The 22500-nt window shown below is 34.5% G+C and overlaps 1 protein-coding gene across 1 annotated transcript in view; it reads right to left on the bottom strand.

Annotated features, from left to right (window-relative positions):
- LOC144969033 (acetyl-CoA carboxylase-like) overlaps positions 1-22500 on the bottom strand; it is a 54790-nt gene that overhangs the window by 22802 nt on the left and 9488 nt on the right. Inside the window, 23 exon segments of the mRNA XM_078908000.1 lie at positions 447-552; positions 1410-1556; positions 2319-2437; positions 2636-2725; positions 3259-3486; positions 4063-4187; positions 5371-5560; positions 5873-5992; positions 6898-7113; positions 7926-8016; positions 8569-8697; positions 9808-10019; positions 10984-11065; positions 11964-11994; positions 11997-12217; positions 13184-13347; positions 13602-13763; positions 14809-14982; positions 15435-15644; positions 16312-16519; positions 18069-18171; positions 19244-19435; positions 20809-20947. Coding sequence (XP_078764126.1) covers positions 447-552; positions 1410-1556; positions 2319-2437; positions 2636-2725; positions 3259-3486; positions 4063-4187; positions 5371-5560; positions 5873-5992; positions 6898-7113; positions 7926-8016; positions 8569-8697; positions 9808-10019; positions 10984-11065; positions 11964-11994; positions 11997-12217; positions 13184-13347; positions 13602-13763; positions 14809-14982; positions 15435-15644; positions 16312-16519; positions 18069-18171; positions 19244-19435; positions 20809-20947 — 3459 coding nt within the window.

The raw sequence follows: 22500 nt of genomic DNA, 5'->3' as shown, positions 1-22500 counted from the left end.
ACAATTGAGGTTATATGAGAGACCGCTGAAACAAAAAAACAAGCAATCTAACAAAAATAGTACAAATGTAAGTCAAAATCATAACCTAAAGATATCATAAGCTAAATTATAAATAACCAAGAACAAACAGGCAGAAGATTTACAGAAAAAAAAATATCCCCTGTCAAAAATACAATCACAAACCAAAGAAGCAGATAGGCTAGTAAAGAGAAGAAGAAACGACATCACTATCGGACCGTACACCCATGCGAACATCATAGGTATACGATTCAAGGGTGATGCTCCCATCCAACCACCCGCCGAGAGAGAGAAAGAGAGAGATTTGCTCTCAAATCCAAAATATCAGAATGACAATTGTATCAAAAAATCATACAACATGTAACAACAACAACAACAACAACAACAACAACAACGTCAACCCTAAACCAACAGGTACTACGACTCACAGACAGCGATGCAGTCGATCCCTCCTCATCCAAGTCTGACATAAACGATCCATCCGGTGGATTGTTGGAGTCAAACTGGAAACGTTCCACAAGTAAATCAAATGCCCTTGTCAGAAAAAAAAAAAATTAAAAAAATAATAAAAAAAGAAATTTTTAAACTTTTTTTATTTTGCTACATAAAGTTCATAATTTTATTACAATTTTTTAGACAAAACACGAAGGGAAAATTGTGTCTGATTGGTTTGCAGTAATAATTTTGACATTACAAAGTGACAAATTAGGGGGCAGACACTGGTGTAAAATATACATCTGAATACGTGTGTAAGAAACACTGCCAGGCAAAGCAGAGAGAAAAATACAAGAAAAAAAAACATCCCAAAACATCAGCCTCGACACACTTTTTTAGATGTTTAAATAATTTAGTCAAAGATCTTTTACATTAGTATAATATATTCAAATATTAATAAAAAGAAATTGAATTATTAAGGGTCAATAAATGAATGAGTAAATAAGTAAATAAATCTTTTTAAAAAGAAGACATAATGCACATTTATACAGAGAACATTTCACTAACAATGCTTGCCTTATTATTCCAGCAGGCCACATCAAACGTTAACCATTTGTAGTTTTCATCATTGGGCTTGAAAATTTATATGGTGTAACATTCATTAAACATGCTCAAAGTGCTTTACATAGGGTACTTAGCCAACAGCAACACATAACACGTAGGACGAGACATGATGCCTGTTAGGCGTGTTAGGTGAAAGAATATAAATAAAGAGTCTGTTCCAAGGAGTCAACTATCAGGAATCAAACCCAGGACCCTCAAATCCGAATGAAAGTGTCATACGACAAGACCACATAACCAACTTTGCCTAAAGATCAGTTATAATTCCCACCTAGGACATCGATACAGTAATCAATACAAATAGTTATGATGAGATGTCACATGCTTTTCCTCACTTTTCTAATTCGTCCATGTTGGAGAAAGCCACCATGATACCCATTCGTTGGCAGATTGGTGGCTCCTCCCAATTGTCCGAGTCCGACCCAGAGTCTTTGTCCATGCTGCTCAGACGAGTCAAACTGTCAAATCGTGTCACCATCATTCTGAAAATTACAAAGAAAATAGAACAACGGAATGAATTACTGAATAGCACTCACACAAGTCCTCTTCAAGCTAAAAATCACAGTTAAATTTTACCACTGCAAATCCTCAGTATAAAAATTAATTTATTCCATTTGTTGAATTTCTCCATTTTCGTTAATCACAACTTTGGTTAATCGCAACATTTTTGCTGATCCCAAGGTGTTGTGATTATCTGGAGTGGACTGTAATTACATAAAAAAAGGTAAAGACAAAAACTATATTGTTTGGAGCTACAACGAAAATAAGTTTTCTTTTATCTACTTGGTGAATTTTGAAAAGGGTAATGAAATGACGTCACCAAAATATTCACTTATCTTCATTCTTGTTTTGGCACTGAATAAAGTTTTTTCATGCATTTCCCATAATTTTTTTAGCTATTACATTTACTTTTCTTCCATATCAATCTTCTCCATCTTGCAATTCATGCTGCTAACTTGCACTATGGCTTTACTTTAACTTTAAGTTTCATTTTTTATGATTGTCATTAAATATACAATTAATGACGACCGTCCTTGTAACCTTGAAAATAACTATTGAGGAGTAGACAGACCATTACCACTTGTCTAGCTAACTGTTAATTTCCATGGCATTAAGCAGAAAAAAATTAAAACAAAGTTTAATTTGTTCTCCCTTTCCAAAGTTGAGGGGAAAGGAAGTAAAAATGTGGGAGACCATCGATTGCCATAAAGATTTTGCACCCCCCCCCCTGCCACAAAACTCACCTGTTTGGATGAGATCGTGGCAGAAAGAATTTGAAATCAACAATACATCGTCCGTCTTCCAATCTGCTATGATGCATACAGTTTAAGTCATAGGCAATGTAAGCCCTCCTGATGTAGACCTGATGGGAATGTAACAGAAAAACAGACAAAGGTTACTAAACACTCGTACACATTTCATGACATTAAACAACTAATTATTTTGTTCACCAATTTAAAGTATCTGAAGCTGTGACTATGTCAACATGACAGACAAGTGAAATAAAGACAAATCAAAAGAACATTTTAAACAGATTAACCCATAAATAAATCTATTTTACCTCTAATGCGGCTACTCTGACCCTTTCATTGCTGTGGTAGAAAAATTCCTGTAGCACGTCATAAATAGCCGTTTCTGAGTTGATCAATTTCTGTTGAATCAATAAAAATATGAGACTAAGAAACTCAAAGGCTTATAAAATATCATTATTTGAGATTTAATCATGCGTGAAATGGAAGTTGTTTTTTTAAAGATCAATAAACAAAAAAATTTTTAAAAAGAAGATATTATGGACAGTGCAAATTTTTTTTTGTTTTTTAATCTGCGGAAACGTTTTTTGTTTAATAGTATGATAGCAAAGTGAAGAAACAATTAAGAAAATGAAGGGTTTAAAGATTCAAATGTAGATTATACAATACAGCATAGGTGTTCATTACCACAGGATAAAAATATTTTTGTCAACGCAAGAGGCCATGTTTGTAATGAATCACTACAAGTTGTTATTATTGTTAGTTGATTTCCGGGTTAACTCTTCACTTTCACTTTGGACACGTTCGTTGTTGGTCATCCATCATGTAAACAGAAAGAGAATAAATAATTATGACATGGAACTAATCAATCCTCAATCGTTCTTATTTTCAACCCATCAAGGTATATAAATATATTGTAATATTTTCTTCTTACCTGCAGATTTTCAGGACTAAAATCATGGCCTGACATATCAATGGCCGACAGGAAAATCGATTCCATTTGGTTGTGTCGATGTTCATATGGAGGGAGGTGGGCGGCTATCAAGACTTGGCGAGCCCTCAAGGCAACTTTGGAGTTTTCAGCTTTGCTCAGCTGAGTGAGTTCACTCAGAATAGAAGCCAGCTCATCTGTAAGGCCTGGCTCTTTACCACATAAATGATCCTGAAGTACAATATAATACAATCATTTTATAAAAGTAATAATAAACAGGGATATCTATATTTTTCACATAGTCTAAATCAGAGTAGGTAATTGCTCACAAGTGAATATTTAAACTAATCAAAACAAAATGAAAAATCCCAAAATAAATAAGACTGTAAAACAATATAATAATTTCTTTTTATATAAAGTTATGGTAGCCCTTCAGAGCCTTTAGGTCCATAGAGCCAGAGTTTATCCTGGTTTCCATAGCGTGAAAAGGACAATAGCAATTGCTTGCTACTCTTTGGATAGGACACTAGTCTATCGCAAAGTACTTTCCACCAGATCTAACAGACCCAGCTACCCAATCACTGCTGGGTGGACAGGGGGGATTATCTCAGTCCCTTTGCATGTGAAGAGAGTGCTCTACCAACTGAGCTATTGGGACTCCCATATAAAGTTATTGTAGTTTAAAAAATTATTTTAGGCCTTTGAGCTTTAAATGAAAAAAAATCAATCAAAAATATGTATCTTTTAAAACCAAAATAGGGTGTTTAATTTTCATCTTGATGAGACTCTGACAAATAACACACTTACAATGAGCATGATAACCAGAGAGTTTTTCTGTTGGACGGCAACATGAGAGAAAATAGTTTGGACAACAGCAAAAATATCATCTTTGTTCTTTTCTCTGACTGTGCAAACACATTTGTCATATGATCCTGTGAAAGAGAAGGAAGAAAACAAGAAATTAAAATTTGGGGAAAACAGTCCTTCAAAGATTAGGAGCCTGAAGTGCCAGAACTTATCATGGTCTCTGTGGAACTGCAGAATAAGGCATTGATCTTTCCATCAGATATGATAAAAGTTTTCCAATTCCTACTTATTGATCGGGAGAAGGCTAAAAAAAAAATAAAATTGTTTTGTTTCATTTGTTTTTGTTTTGAAGGGTTTTACAGCGCTTGCGACACATTTAGGTTATATCAGCACCATGAAAAAGGAAGAAAATGGGATAGTAAAAAAGTTCTAGAATTACAATTAAAGCACCTAAGAAAAGGTAAGATGAAGGGGAACTGGGAACAAATTGGGATCAGATGTAGATTCCAAGAGCATACCAATAATGTACTTAGTTAATAAAAGCAATCGGACAAACAAATTCAAAAATAGAATGACCTACAAATGCTTACATTTCATTATACATAAAAAACAACAAATATAATGATACATAACAAAGAGATGATTTACAAGGAATAAAATATCATCTTCCAAAAACAATAACTATGCATTTGACTGTTTCCCTCCCAGCCAAGGACTCTGGCCAGGGTCAGGACAAAACCAAGCAATCTCATACCAAGACAAAGACAGAAAGCAAATTGGAAAACAAGCTATAAGGGGATGGAAGACACGGTAAGTACCTCCCTGCCCACTGTGGAGGTCAGGAACCCCACCCAGTACTTTGTTTTTACTATCTGATTTATAAACGTGCTCATCCACCATTACACCAACTGACATACTAGCCACAGTAAAGACATGAGATGAAATCGATGATGAATTTTCATTTAGTTGAGTGAGATTGATCATTTGATGCATTAAGTTTAACTAAAATGAATAAATTCATGCCCATGTGAAGAAGGCAACAAAATGATTTGTCAAAAATTCGTCTAGTCATTTTTGAAAGGTAAAAATATCAACATTGTGTTAAAATTAATTTAGTTTGAAAAAATAAATGTGATTATTATCAACTCTGTGGATTTAATAAAAGATAATAAATTTCTTTGAAACTACACAAACTAACAAATACATACATATACAATATCCTACCCAGGGTGTTGCATTTATCTTTGACCATAAATATACGTCAGGATTGAGCACTGACAGATTCGGTATTCTTTAGCAATCGATTACCTTGTTGAAATTGTAATTCCACCCTGAGATAATGTCGTAGCAGCTCCTGCACCACTGACTTCATGTGACCCCTGATGCCATTCCTGTATCTTTGGACCAATTGCACTATTCCCTGAGTTGTCATGAAGAACACATCCCTGTCTGCGCGTTTATTCAACGTTGCTGCATAGGAATCAATGATACTGGCAATCTGAAAATTCAAAGGCGACAACACAAGAATAAGAAAATATCTAAACAAACAAAAAAACTGTACCAATTTCCATTAAGTTGGGTTGTTTTTTTCTTTCATTGTTTTTAGGGATTTTATGTGACAATTTTTTTGGTCATTTCAACACACAAAATTTCATTTATCATGGGTAAAATAAAACTAAAAAGCCCTCCTCTTTTTTTTTTCTGGAGATGATTTAAAAAATTGAAGTAAATTAAAATTACGAATACAACTGGCAGTTTAAAATAGCAGAAAGCTTGGAAACTGGTGGTCTTCGAAGTCAAAAGTCATCACCTGTTGGCTTGGGAACTGACAAAGTACTGAAGTGATATTGCTGGCATAGGCAGACATGAGTTTCCTGATATTTTTCTCAACATGATTTGGAACCCGACCTTGAATCATGGCAATGATATCCTGTATGGGGGTGAAGAAAAAAAAAAAAAAAAAAAAAAAGGGGGGGGGGGGCGAATGGAAAAAGATCATCATTTCCATGTTAAGTTTTATAAATGTGCACATAAGTATTTGCAATAAATAATGTAAGGTTATACAATAATGCTTAGGCTATGGTTAATTATACCGCAGTACAAAGATAAAATACAATCTTTAATTTAAAAAAATGTTAGGAAAACTTTTACTTCATATAATGATAGGTTAAGATGACCCCTCCCCCCCCCCCCTCAACCTGTTGAAAAGCCTTAAACCCGAGTCTTCATATCAATCAGGTATAAGAGTTTATGACAAGTTGGAAGTCAGCTGATTGTTTCAATATCTTATGATATAAAACTTTTGACTAAAGTTATTTTAAAAAGTATTTTACCGTAGTCCAACAGTAAGTAAATACTCTCAAAATTCAAAATACAGCTCAAATTTTCTAATGGAAGATGATGATATGCTGTTAAATGGAGATCATTAAATTTGCTTTCATCTTGAGAACTTTTGAGTATAAGAATTGTTACCAGTCTCATTATATTATACAGCACCTTGGCCATTTGAAAAAAAAGAAAGAACAGATAAACAAACAAATAAATATAGAAAATAGAAAATAAATCAATAACTTTTAGACAATCAATTAGGGAATATATGAACATCTAGACTGCCCAATAAAAATGAAATCTATAACTCTGACACAAAACACAACATCATTTGAACATTTATGACAAGTAATGTGTCTGTTACAATTTCATCAACAAACTAATACATAATAATAGAATATTAATCAATTTGTCATTGTCACCCTTTAGATTCATTAGTTCTGTGATATGGCCATAAGACTTATTGTTAATATAAAAATGACAAAACGTGCCAAACTGGATTCAAACCTGTAGCTCTAGAAGAGGTAAGGCAGGGTCTTTTAAACATTTCATGATGCGGTCCACTGTAGACTTGAGTCTTTCCCTGAAATATGGCTCTGGTAAAGTATATCCAGACATGATATTGTCCAAATCAGCCTTGGTACTTTGAAATACTTGATGTCTCTTGTCTCCGTGTGTAGCTGTGCTTTCCTGAACCGGGAGACTCCCCTCATAGAGTTTAGCCTGGAAATAAAGATGAAAATTAGATATCAGTCGATCTCAAGACTGCAAAACATTAACACGTGATGTGGAAATGTATAATGAGGGAAAAGACAGAAAAGACTCTTGTGAAAACAGTGACAAGATGGTTTTTTATAGAAAGCAATATCAGAAATCTGCCTGGCTTGCACATTTTCCTTTCTACAATTGAATATGTTGACATTACAAAAATTGTTGTCAAATTAAAAATATCTTCATCAATGAAATCATCTCTCAGATAAATATCTGCCAGACAAGAATTTGTTTCTTTAAATAAAAAAGTACCAATTACCTTCAGAGTCACTATTTTATGAATATAGCCAACCCTATCATTGGCCATATCTTTATCATTATAATCATCACTATCCAAACATCCTTCCCACAATTCTTAACATGATTAGAACAATTTTAATTACAAACATTCTCTACCCATAAATATCATGGAGAGGATTTTTCATCTTGATTTAATATCAAATCACAGTTGGGGCAGCCATCAATCTGCCAGCCCATGTTCTCTTAAATTATTTGTTTGTTTTTTTTTAATTTCACTCCGATAGTTTAAAAGACCATCTTTTTTGCACAAATAAAACAAATAAGAATATACAAAAAAAAAGTCTCCCATTTATCTTATATTAACTGGGATGACAAGAATCAGATGTGGTATTAAGGAGAAATCTCTCTCTAGTATTTTTCTGCATCGATCACAATTTTGACTGACTCTATTATCTTCCTATCTTTGAGAGTTTAAAACTGTAAGATCTTATAAAAGTGAGAGAACAAAGGTGTGAGTGAATTACCATTTGTACACGGCTTGGATCATCCAGACTAAGATGGGCTATCACACTCCCAGCATCCAGAACAGCTCCTGGTCTCTTGGAGTAGTGGACACTGCAGACAGACAAGATGTGTAAATATTTTAATTCAGAAAAGTGAGTGGAGCAGGCACTATGTTGATATTAACAAGAAATGAAGTGAGAGCACGATTCTACTGTATGAACTATCCACCACTCCTGGTGGATAGCTCATACAGTAGAGTCACACTCTTCTCAGTCAGGTGGAGTTGTCATATCAGTAAGGTCGCGGGTTTGATCCCCCATCACTGCCACAAAATTTTTATTCTCTATTGTCGTCTGGCACTTTCCTACTCACTTCATTTCTTGTATATACATTTATAACTTTTGCAATGAGCTTTTACTAACATAGGTTTGTTCTGGTATTAAACGGACTGTAACTATTGCTTGTCACCCTTTGGATAAGATTGCAAAATGCTTTCCACCACATTTAACAAATCCAGCGATCCAACATAGACATACAGCTCCAAAGTGTTTCAACTTGAGTTAATATACAGTCATTATTCATTTTCAAGCCTAATTCAAAAACTGTTCCACGACTTTTTTGATTTGACTGTAGTCTTGACATGACACAAATCTCATTCCTTACCATCCATTTTCTGAAGCCCGTAGCTCCATCACCATCTTCATGACTTCAATTTCGGCATACACATCTCCAGCAAACACATGACCTCCGTCTTCCACCAAATAGTTGATAAGCTTCCCAGCCGAGGGTGATCTGAAAAATGTAAAAATAAGTAAATGTGTACAAGAATTTAAATCTTCAATATATATTGGATCCCCTAAATTGCAGATGAAGACTGTAACAACAATAACAACAGCAACACAACACAAGTAATGAAAATGAGACACAATGTAAAATGGATGACCCAAACACGTATAAAGGTTGGCCTTAAGTTATTTTATATAAAATAGGATTGAAGCTGGGAAAATTGTTTGTTTGTTTTGTTTTGTTTTTAAGGGTTTTACGGGGCTTGCAACACATTTAGGTCATATCAGCGCCAGTAAAAAGGATGAAAATTGGATAGTAAAAACATTCTTTACGTACAAATAATAGAACTTGAGGAAAAGGTAAGACAAAGGGGCATGGTACAAATAGGGAACAGATGTAGATTCCAAGAGTTCACTATCAGTGTACTTAATTTTAATTTGAGAATACCTAAATGTTTCACCCAGACACCGGCACAAGATCCCACTAAGAGGAATACACTCAAATGTTTACAAATCACGTTAAAAATAACAGCACATAACAAAGATATGATTTACAAGAAAAAAAATATCACCTCCCTAAACTATAACTATACATTCAACTGTTTCCCTCTCAGCCAAGGACTCCGACTAGGGTCAGGAGAAAACTAAGTAATCTCATTCCAAGACAAAGACAGAAAGCATTGGCAAACAGATACATGGGGATAGAAGACACAGCAAGTACCTCCCTGCCCACTATGGAGATCGGGAACCCACCCTGGGAAAAAAAAATATGAGGGGTTTCAAAAACCTAAATAAATGACTTATAATGTGAATGTGATATGTAACTTGTATGATAGTGGATCCTAGTTTCACACTGCAATCTGTGATGAACTGAAAAGAAAACATCAAACGGTCTTTATCATTATCTTGAACATTCATTTAGACTCATTGTATGAACTGAAGCAAAAAACAAAAACTAAGTCCAGACACCCCCCCCCCCCACCCCACCCCCCGAAAAAAGTGTGATGTTTAATATTTTATCAATATCTGTCCCTTTAAAAAAAAAAAGAAATCTGACTTTATTATTCATGAAGTATACGAAGAACCAGTGAGACGGAGAGTTCATAAATATTCTCACCTTAAAATAGTTGGGTCATTTTCTTTCTGCAAGATACACGTCTGGTTACCGATCGTGATTCTATAACTGGTGACCTGGTCCTTCATGTAAGTAGTGTAGCTAGATCCCCCAATGGACAGAAGAAGGCCTCCATCACTCAGACGATGCGCCTCAAGGTCAAGGGCTGAATTGTTCATTTGTAGAAAATATCCATTTGGACCAGTTTTCACAACCTGTCAAAGCATGAAGTGGAAAAGTGAGTGAAGAAGGCACTTATGTTGATAATAACACGAAATGAAGTGAGTAGGAAAGTGCCAGAAGACAACGGAGAATAAAAATTTCGCAGCGGCGATGGGGGCTCGAACCCGTAACCTTACTGGTATGACAGCTCGGACAGCCTGGCCAGGGGAGATAATGACTCTACCGTATGAGCTATCCATGGGGGTCGTGGATCTTCTGGCACTTTCCTACTCACTTCGTTTCAAAGCACAACGCGGTGACACAGAACGGTATTCATAATTCGTTTATTGTATAAGTTATCTTAAATTACAACAATACTAAGCTGCCATTATATTTTATTTGACGAAGGGTTTTTACCCGAAACGTCCATTGTCTGTTTTGTTCCCATACGAAGCCTTTCCATTTTCACTCTTTCGTCAGTATTTTACGATCACCGGCTTCAGGCAGCCCTTACCGTTTTCTACTAAGCTGCCAGAAGCTGTCCACTGTAAAACATATATCAATTCAATTCATCTTTTGAGTTCATATTATTACTGATTTCATTGGCAGATGATGAGTTTGAGCCTGAAACTTTTCTTGTTAAGCATTTCGTTCTACTTCTTTTGTAGCTGTTATTTATCTATTTTTTAAGCCAATACTACACACAAATCTAGATATGTTGAACATAACCCATGAATAATGGTTTATCGATAGTTCAAGTTTTTAATAAAACATTGTGTCCTTGGATAAAATTCTTTTCATGAACACTCAGTGACCTGGCAAACATACTGATTTGCTAAGTGACCAATGCAAAGCCAATTGAATATAATATGATCAAATGAAGACAAACATTTTTAAATTATTTTTTAAAGAGATAACATAAAACATCAAATGCCCCTCAACATAACATTCATAAGATTTAAAAATAGTGGGAGAGAAAAAAACAACTATTTAATCGATAGTCATCTCCGTACTTACATTCAATTTGAATTTTATGTTTTCAAGAATGAATTCAACTTGTGACGAATTTTGCAGAGAGTTGGATGGTAGAATTTGACCCCTGAAAATAATAAAGGGGAAAATGATTATTAATAAATTATGAACATTTATATGGTGCCGCAATTCCCTAGTTTTACCATGCTAAATGAGCTTTACAATGCTTCAATTATTCTCCCAATAAGCCTCATGTAAACATGTTTCCATTTCTTCCAGAAAAAGTTACCTGTAAAGTGTCCTTTTTTACACGCATTCTTACAATATCCGTCACTGCTTATAGCCAGGTACTCATTCAGGCAATAATTATGACAATGATTAATAAAGATATAGTAAGAAAAACAAAACAATGCAAAGTTTATTTCTAAACAATGCCTAAATGGTTGACAGATGCTTTTTGATTATTGTGAAATAATTATTCTCTAATATAATAAGACAAATAAAAACATTTTTGATAAAATTTGACTCGTCATGTCAAAGTTGGATATCAGAAGTTTTAGCCATTACCAATAATTGAGCTTTATATAGCGCAATATCCACTAGATGTGCTCAAAGCGCTTTACAGGGGGTCCCTGGTCAACAGCAACATTTAACATGTACGACAGGACATGATGCCTGTTATATATTACAATTTTTCAGACAAAGACAACGCTGTTAACGGCCAGGTACTCATTTTACACCTGAGTACGGTGAGAGAATGTGACTAAAGTGAAATTTTCAAGGACTTAACTATGCGACAAGCGCGAGGCTCGAACCCAGGACCTTCTGATCCGAAAGCGAGTGTCATACCACGAGACCACATAGCCGTACCAACCATTCATTATTTCCTTGAGAATTTAAGAGTGAAATATAAAGAAATAAAATTCAAAATTCAAATGAAGCAAAGGGCAGCTGCGACTGCTATCAATCTAAGAAACTTGCTATCAAAAGATCATGTGTTAAAAAGTTCCTTTCAGATACATCACCTTTCTAAGATGTCTGAAAATTCTGAAATCCCCCTCTGATTGTTTGGTCAGCAAGATGAAGGGCACCACAAACAACCCCGAGCATCAAGTCGGGTTTCTCTGCTTGCATCTTCTCAGCTATCAACTTGTCAAGCCAGGCAGTGGTGAAGTCGTTGTTTTGATATGGATCTGTCTCCAGTAATTTGATAAGGTACTCAACTGTTGTACGGAAATCCCCTCGAATGGACAATTCTTTTAATGCAACAACCAAGTTCCTGGATTAAAGAAATATGAAATAAAAAATACTGTTTTTATAAATCGGTAGAATTTCATTCAATTTAGATACATTTTCATAACAATTACATATAAGACAATACAGCAGTTTTAATAACAGTGAAATTCAGAACAACAAAGAGATGGTTACATCTAGTGGACCAATGTATTATTTCTTAATATATCATTTGATATTATTATGGGGTTTACTTCAGGGGTCAGTTCCTTGTCCTCTTTTCATGGACAGGAAATCTATTAGCCCCTAATCGTCCACTTCATTTTTCTTTTTCATTTTCCAAATCCATCAAACAGTGACTTAGTCTACAACAGATCTGGTGACGTTGGATGTGACAGAATAGACTTTTCAGATGATAAGAAGCAATTCTTACTGTCCACTATATATATCAGCAACCAAAAAACATTTAAGTCATGGGTGCCAGCAGGAAGAAGTGCTGAAACCTGAAACTAAGATCTCAACACTTTGCCAAACCTAAGAGGAAGTAGTAAGTAGGCCTAGACACGCGCATAGGCCTACGTTTTGAAAGGTCGAGGCTGTAAACACGGGGTTGGACAGGCCGAGGCCTTGACCAAAGAGAGTTCTGGTTTCACGAATCTACCTCCATACACTGAAAAGGTGGCTGAATCACGTTTTCCAATTTTTACAGACGCTATTAGGTTATTTTACTCAAAACAATGAAACCGGAGGTATTTGACTTCGCGATATCACGAAACCGAAATTCCGGCATGAACCGGAAATCTGGCACCCATGATTTAAGTATTCTTTGTAACATTTACAGTTACACTATAACTTTAGAAATATAAATTAAAAAAAAAAATGAAACACCGCCCAGAATGTATATTGTACGCCGTCTTGCACAACGATTGGCCTTGAAGCAATCAAACATATGGTGCTTCATCACACACAAAAAAAATAATACAAATTTCAAGAGGTAACAACAATAACTCACTCTCTGGCATCTTCCCTGTCCTCTCCCCAGGAGAAACAGTGTCCAAACTGAGAATCAGCAAACTCATGTAGACCCCCTGAAGCAATCACGCTAAAGTAGCCCCACACATTCTTACTGCTACGGAAATTTAGTTCTTGAACTGTCCCTGAACTTGGTTTGAAACCCTGGCAGACAAATTTTTAAAAAACAAAAAAACTAATCAAGGAATCAATACCAGAAAAATAATATTACAAACAATGGTAAATGGTTTCTCTCTGAGGTGTAGAAATTATGCATTAAAATAGAGCCATATATCATAATTCACACATCTTAATAACAATAATCTTATAAAAATATAACAACAACAAAAAAAGAAAAGAAAGAAAGTTACAAAACAAACCCACAATACTTATCTCCTAATCTATTTATGGGAACTTACTTCATCTGGATTTTCACTGGTGATTCTGGCTGCAATGACATGACCTCTAGGACATGGTCTTGGTTCAGGGTTTTCGAAGTCGACAAGGGAATCACCAAATGCATCTGCCCCATAAAGCAAACGAATATCTTTGATTCGATGAAGAGGAAGTCCCATAGCAACCTGATCATAAGAAAAAGGAAATCATGGAAAGAAATTAAGACCACTAAAATATTTTTCTCCTAATTTCTATACAAAATGGGCATATCCTTGGAAACAAAATAACATTAATATAAATGATTTGACTTTTAGAGCATAGCAATATTGAAAATATAGAGAGAACATTACTTCGCCTTGTCAACTTATATTTTCTCACAGTAAAAGTTTACATTATAAGAAGAATAATAGAAGTTTGAACAAAACTAAAAAATATGCTTCCACCATATTATTATTATTAAATTTTTAAACCCACTTTCATGAGAGGACATCAACCAATTAAAATGTTAAAAAAAGAAAAGAACGACAACTAAGCATTCAAAGCATGTGATTGGTTTTGCAGTTATTTTGGGAAAAGCCAGAAGTCACAACCTGTTTTCAGAAATTGACAAATGAGGCCCAAAGATTCAAAACCTTCACTGACCATTTTATTATTGTTTGTGACAGTTTGATACCATGGTTAGGGGGGTGGAGGGTAGGGTTAGGCTTAAAATCCAGTTTCCGCAGATCCTCATGCATAGCTGCCAACTTTTCAAAATGCAAAAACGTATTATTATACACGGTGCGGCGCGGACGCCCAATTCATGTCTTAAAATGGCATATTTATTAATGTACTTAAGTACTAGAATGGTCAGAACTGTAATACTAAGAGAAATGCGGTTTACGGCGTACGGGGAAAAAGAGCTCCGAGACCATCTCCGGTGTTTTTGCGAAATGCGGGGTATGGTGTACGGCGAAAATTTTCTCCCAAGATAATTTTTATCAGATTTTCTTCTTTTTTTTTTCTGGATTTTTTTTCTTTTTCTGGATTGGCCAAATCTTACTAAGTACGATTTTATCGTACTGGTTGGCAGCTATGCTCATGACTCTGTACCACTATGCATTTTTATTCAAATTAAAAGATCATTTAGAATAATAATGCATTCCACTTTTCCAGTGAAAAGTAAATCAACTTACAATATAGAAGACAAAAACACAAAAGAAAAAAACAAAAAAAACGAACTCCGTTCACCTGTAACTGAGCCGCTGGCAAGTTTATGTCCGCCACCATTTCTGTACAAGGATGTTCAACTTGAAGCCTAGGGTTGAGCTCCAAAAAGTAGAATGTGTCTTCCTCAGCATTGTACAGATACTCCACCGTGCCAGCACTCACATAACCCACCATCTTGGCTAATGTTACAGCAGCCTACAATTATTTCAGACATAAATTTTTATAGTATTTTCAGTTTAATCTTTTCAAGTATTTAGTTCATCATAAAAACTACCATTATATTTAACTCTGCTAAGGGACAGATTGCATAAAATGTAATCAACTTTGTCGTCTTTAAAAAAAAAAAATTTAAAGAAAGAAAGAAAGAAAAGAATTAATTTGTCATCCAAAAATTATAACAAAGAAATATGAAGGCGATAATTTCTACATCAAAAATAAAACATGAAAATATAACTAATACTGCCTCTTAAAAAATTGAAAGAAAAACTTGAGAAATAAACAAAACATAAGACAACAGAAAGAGATAGGATATAGAAAAATATTGAATAATCATCCATAAATCATTTTCATTCAAGGAATAAAGATCTGTATTGACAATTAGCATTAAAGATTTTGTTTTAACCCCATAAGAAAAAGATAACAATTACCTTCTCCATGCGTTCAAAGACATCAGGTTTTGATATGATGGCAGGTGCCTCCTCGATAATCTTCTGATGACGACGCTGAATGGAACAATCTCTTCCAAACAGAGAAATGGCATTGCCATACTTGTCTGCTAAAATCTGTACCTCCAAATGACGAGCTGCCGAGGCCAATTTCATGATGAATATCGGGGAACCTGGCACCTCTTGCTGGACCTTGGGGGAAATATCGTATACCGTACATTCAATGATTAAATCGATGATCGTGATATAAATATTTCCGCGAGGACGAGAGACGCATGCGCACAACCAACATGACCACCTCTCTCTAATAACTTTTCCACCGGTGACGTCACAGACTATGGATGACGTCCAATCAAGGGACGCTACTCTTCCGCTAATCTCATTCCCTATAGCATTAAAAACTCTCTCTGCATAGAACCCAAGAGGAGCAATTCTCTCCAAAACAATTAGTTACAAAGAAGAAAAATACATTGTCCCACTATGTTTACAATGTTTATTTTTTCATTATTATTATTTTTTAAAAAATAATTTTGGCAGTTCTAATATCAATCATCTGGCATCATCATATGCCTTCTACATCTGCATGATACCTCCAGATATTCAACGTTTATGTAGCCTACCTAACATGAAGGAAAACAGAGACCGGATGAAATTCTGACCCAAAGCTATGATGCCAATCTGGCTTTGCTGTGATTGAGTAGATGCTCAACTGATTAAATACCATGCCTGCTCTGCAATATTATTCTGTATAGAGTATTAAGACTAAAAAAATGGGAGTCCAAAAAAAAAATTAAAAAAAAAAAAAAATTGATCCCAACAAAATAAGCAAACAAAAAAAAAACAACAAATATTTACTTACTTGTCTAAACAAGTTGTGAAATTCCTCGGCGTTCTCAACTTTCCTGATTCCCTTTCCTCCACCACCTTCTGATGCTTTGATCATGATTGGGAAACCAATCCTCTGTGCCGCTTCCAATCCTTCATCGGCATCGTTCGTGCAGCCTTTTCTATAGATTTCAGCTGGAACTATTAAAGTGCCCTCGTATCAGCTTGACTTAATGTCAATCCTAGTTAATGAAATCAAACGAAATTTATAAATATTTAAGTCATGTGTAATATATACAACTTAACATGAATAATCCTAAAGATTCTGTTCATACTAGCTTCTCTGTTTACTTTTCGTGTAAGATAAATAAGAGAATTTTATTTCTTACCAAGGTCTAAATATGTCATTTACAAAATGCAAATATAAAAAGTTAAACTAAGAAAAAGATAGCAGAAGACACAGATGATGTAGAATTCAAAACGGTTCCATTTTTCAAGTTTCACAGCTTTTGAGTGTGAAGCACACGTGACATACTCAACATGAATTCGATAACTAATGATAGGAAATGTGACCTAGGAAAGATTGATAAAATTGTGAAAAAGGCAGGCAAATAAACAAATACCATTTATAAAGTAAAGGAATTATATGAATGGTCCCGTTTCAACAGACTAAATAGTATCTTGAGGGATGAAAGCCGCCCTATTTATAGTTTCTTTAATTTTCCCAAGAGAAGTAACCGCCTCCTGTCTATAAAAACAAATACACGGTGACACCAGAAATCCTTTGTCACTCAAGGTGTATGGTCATATAATTCTTATCTACAAATACTTTAAGTGTAAGTTTTATTGCTTTATATTATCTAATATTAATTTTACATTGCATGCCACTTAGTTGTAGTGTTTTATTTTATTTTTTATATTATTATATATCATTATCCTATTGTCTGTGTAAATTTACACTGTTATATGTCGCCATTTGAAGGCTGTGTAAACTTGTATAAATAAAAGTATCATCATCATCATAATTATTATTACTCACACTAATCCTGATCTAAAATTCAGAAATATCAGAACTGGTGTTCAAAAAATGGGACCTGGCATTTTCACACCAAAGTAAAATCATATAAATAATAAAAATAAAGGCAGTCCTTCAGATTCAGGAGGCCAGAGTTTATCTTGATCTCTATAGTGTGACACAGACAATAACAATTACTTGCTACCCTTTGGATAGGACACTAGTCCTATCACTGGCAAAGTACTTTCCACTAGATCTAACAAAAAGCTATCCAATCACAGCTGGGTGGAAAAATCTTGACTTCACCTGTGATCGAACTTGATTACTTTACGTGTAAAGTCATCGCTCTACCAACTAAGCTATCAGGTTTGGGTAGCTGGAGCTACTGGATTTGGCAGAAAGCACTTTGTCATAGACTAGGGTCCTATCCAAAGAGTAGTAAACAATTGCTTTTTTTCTTTTTCACTCACTGAATACTTAACAAATTCAGCCAAATTTGGCATGAAATGAAACAAGGTTATGTGCGAGTGTATGAGACCAATCCTGCATGAGTAGAAGGAATAGCAACTGCTATAAAAAACAGTGAAGGGGGTGCAGGATCAGTACAGCAAACTAATTGCGATTACTGCAACATGCACAGGATATGTCGTCAGGGAGTTAACTCGATAGAAATCAGGATAAACTAAACTAATGGCCCTGAAGACCAAATTCTGAATGCTATGATTTGACAATTATGGCCTCCTATTTGTTGTTAAAAATTTCAAAATCCATTCAACCTACCTGAACCACTCCAAGGCATTGTGGGAACCCCGGCTGTCTGAGCCACAATAGATGATGCAATCTTATCTCCAAGTGACCACATGGCATTTTCAGGAGGTCCTGGCATAATAAATAATAAATGACTAGTAAGAATAGAATACTATGCCTTAAAAGTAACATGATTTTTCTTGGAGGAATAGCAATTCATTCGACAATACTGGTTGCTTCAGATTTCCTCTACTCTAATACTGTAAATTATAGAATAATCTAACAGCTTATTTCAAACTTTGAGTAATACTGAGACTTTCAAATATATACAACACATGATCAGTTAAATACCAAATTTTAATTTATTTTTTTAACAAATGCAAATTGACTGTGATACTCTGTCTGACTGAGTCAATTGGTTTCTGTGAAGAAGTTGCAAGCGCAATCCACATCTGCTGACTATATAAGGTAATAAAAATGGTAAATAAAACTCACTTTATTTTTCTTAATAATATCCTCAATACAGCCTTGTAAAATGTTTCTTGCTCAAAGAGGATTAATAATAATAATAATAATAATAATAATAATAATAATAATAATAATAATAATAATAATAATAATAATAATAATAGTAATAATAATAATAATAATAATAATATCTTTATTGTCCCCCAAAAAGTGGCAATTAGTCATTTGGTTACACATTTATAACAACACAATATTGACATAGACACACTCACACAAGATGCACACTGTACTAGTAACATAGTAGTTATCGTAAAAAAAACAAAAAACAATACGAGCTTAAACCCAGCTCCCTCAGGTATTGGTCCATAGTGCCATCCACTAATCTCACACCCACATTAACATTAGCTAAGATATCCATTCCATTCTTCAAAATGCATATAATAATTTTTTTAAAATAAAAAATTATGCCTTTTGCCCCACAATATCATAAGATATCGTCGCTTAGGCATTCCACGAAGGAATATAGATAACTCATCAAACAAGATGTCTGATGTCAACAGGAATCACCCATGTTGTCCAAGTGAGCAAACTGGGGGTTAATAATCTTGCTCCAAGAAAAACTAAAGTGCCTGAAGCGGGGCTCGAACCCGGGTCATCCGAATCACAGTGCAATGCCTTAACCACTTCACCTCCTCTCTTATAAGAGAAGAGTAAAAAACTTTTAGACACAACATACCGATGAATTGAATATTATTTTTGTGCAACAATTCTGGCAGTTTAGGGTTCTCTGAGGCGTGTCCCCACCCAGCCCAAACAGCCTGGACTGGAATCCTCTTGGCAATATCTAAAATGAGCTCCACATTGGCATAGTTGTTGTTGTTGGTACCTCCAGGAACTGGTACATACTGATCTGCCATACGGATGTATTCTATGGAAATAGGACAAAGAAAATAAAGTTGCAAGATAACTTATTCATTAAAACTTGGACTGAAAACTACTCGTTTATCAAAACTAATTCTTTATTTCATAAGTGGTGATAATTATCAAAATCAGTTGAGAAAAAAAAAGATACAGATCTCAAATCAACAAGGTTTCTTGGCAAACCTAAATAGCCTTAACCTTCCAAACAAATGCCTAATTTTACTGTTTACGTGGAATAGAGACACATATGTCCACGTTTGTATTTGAGGTCACTTCACATATATGATATATGTGGAGTGACCTCAAATACAAATTCCTGATGACAGACACTTTTTGTACACACAAGACATAAATCAAATATTTGAATCCATTTTGAAACCATCTCACAATAATTCTTATTAAAAGACTTTCTAGAGGAGACAATATATTCCAAAGCACACGAGCAGTTATATGTACAATTGAGCTACAATTATGTAGTGCATATAATAATAATAATAATAATAATAATAATAATAATAATAATAATAATAATAATAATAATAATAAAAAAAATAATAATATTAATAATAGTAATAATGATGATAATAATAATAATAATAATAATAATAATAATAATAATAATAATAATAATAATAATAATAATAATAATAATAATAATAATATAATAAAAATTTTCAGTGATTTTGGTACTATAGTACAAGGAGTTCCACAACTCTAACACTGATGTGCTGAGGGACTTGTAGAACAAAGACTCAGAGGGCAGCTCTGTTCTGTCGTAAGTTTCAAAACATTGAATCTTTAAAGACCTACTAGATCCATATAAAGACACAAGTTCTTTTAAGTAAATGACCACATGCCATGAAAAGAGCTTAGCAGTGACATAAAATCTTGAACTCAATGCACTACGTCACAGACAACCAATGCAGAATCCCCAACCCACACAATATGTATAAAATAAAAATGTTTAAGTTTTTAAAAAAATAATTTTTTAATAGTCCTTCAGAGCTATAAGGCCCACGAGCCGGAGTTTATCCCAGTTTCTATAGCGTGAAACAGACAATAGCAATTGCTTGCTACCTTTTGGATAGGACGCTAGTCTATCGCAAAGTACTTTCCACCAGACCTAACAGACCCAGCTACCCAATCACTGCTGGGTGGAGAGGGGGGTCAGAAATAAATCTCGACTGCACCCGGGATCGATCTCGGTCCCTTTTATTTGTGAAACGAGTGCTCTACCAACTAGGCTATCAGTACCCCCTGTTTGAGTTTAAGGCCACAGTGTATTGTTTAAAAGTAATAATAAAAACAGGCAGATTTTATTTTAAATGGAGAAACTGGAAAAGAAAAACTTCTGGTGACATTGACATGAAATCTACAAACCTGCATTAGCTTTGAGGTCTTCTGGAGTGACCATAACAACAAATTTAATGGCTCGTTCATTTCGAAACATCTCATATGACCATCTCCTCACAGATCGCATGCATTTCACAGCAGCTATCCCATTGTTTGCAATGAGGACCTGATAAAATTCAACATACAGTTTTATGATAAAATTTAAAAAAATAAAAAAGTAATATCAATGATCAACATTCAGTAATGCTTATTGGATCGTGACAAAACTATTCGACAAATGGATAATTTTATTTTCATGAAAATAAGATTTAAAAGATTGCATTGCTTAATTATGTCAAGGGGAGCTAAAGGAGGGCTTGAAGTCATTACGCCGATTACAAAAACAAAACAAAAAAATATTTTGTGCTTATGAGTAAGCTGAGCCTATTTTCAAGAGAATAAAAAGGTTTAATAGTAATAGTTTTTAAAATGTGTCTCGCAAATTGTCATCAATGCCAAAATCTTGTCATTAATTATGTGCAAGACACTGACAGTGATTTTTTTTTCTTCTTCAGAAATTGACTTTCTAATACTACGAAAAGAGTATTTTCCTTCGAACCGGTAAATTTATTTTTGAGTTTTTTAAAAAATCTCCGATCTGTTCCTGCAACAATAGTATTTAAAAGTACAAATCCATTTCCCAATCCACAAAATAGTATGGAAAATCGGCTCTCTTGGAAGACAATGAGATAAGATGACATTAATATCTAGACCTTTCCTCAATTATCTTTCCATTTGTTAACCTGACAAAACTGAATAAATAAATATGTACATTTGCAAAATTCCACCGTTGTTACCATACTTTATCTGAATCAGCAACACAAGAGCTTAGTTGATCTCTAGTTTGGGTTGGATAAACTAACACAGAGACACCAACTTTAAATTTACCTCTCATGAATTTCAGACACCACTCGGAGGAATTTCAATGCTGAAAGAGGAATTTCGGCACACAAGAAAAGGGAATTGGGATGGTATTTGGCATTGTGTTTACATATTGTATAGTTCTAAATAGATAACTGGTTAGAACTATATTATGATATTATATACACAATACCAAATACAATCCCAAAGTTTCCTTATTTCAAATGAAGTAAAGATCCAAAACCTAATAGTAGTGATTGTAGTAGTACTGGTGGTAGTAAGGATGATGTGGTGTTGGTGGTTGTAGTAGTAGTAGTAGTAGTAGTAGTGATGATGATAATATTGATCGTGTTTTTTTTTTTGTTTGTTTGTTGCTTTAGGTCTCTTCCAACACAAGTGAGGTTATATGAGAGACCGCTGAAACAAAAAAACAAGCAATCTAACACTAACAAAAATAGTACAAATGTAAATCAAAATCATAACCTAAAGATATCATAAGCTAAATTATAAATAACCAAGAACAAACAGGCAGAAGATTTACAGAAAAAAAAATATCCCCTGTCAAAAATACAATCACAAACCAAAGAAGCAGGATAGGCTAGTAAAGAGAAGAAGAAATGACATCACTATCGGATCGTACACCCATGCGAACATCATAGGTATATGATTCAAGGGTGATGCTCCCATCCAACCACCCGCTTGATCGTGTTTGTTGTAGTAGTAGAAGTAGTGATGATGATGTGGTGGCGGTTGTAGTTGTAGTAGTGGTAATGATGATGATGATGTGGTGGTGGTGGTGGTGATGTAGTAGTAGTGGTA

Source organism: Berghia stephanieae, chromosome 3 (assembly GCF_034508935.2).
Source record: "Berghia stephanieae isolate SIO BIC M18660-M18661 chromosome 3, UCSD_Bste_1.3, whole genome shotgun sequence".
Taxonomy (NCBI): Eukaryota; Metazoa; Mollusca; class Gastropoda; order Nudibranchia; family Aeolidiidae; genus Berghia; species Berghia stephanieae.
This window is presented reverse-complemented; position numbering and strand designations above follow the sequence as displayed.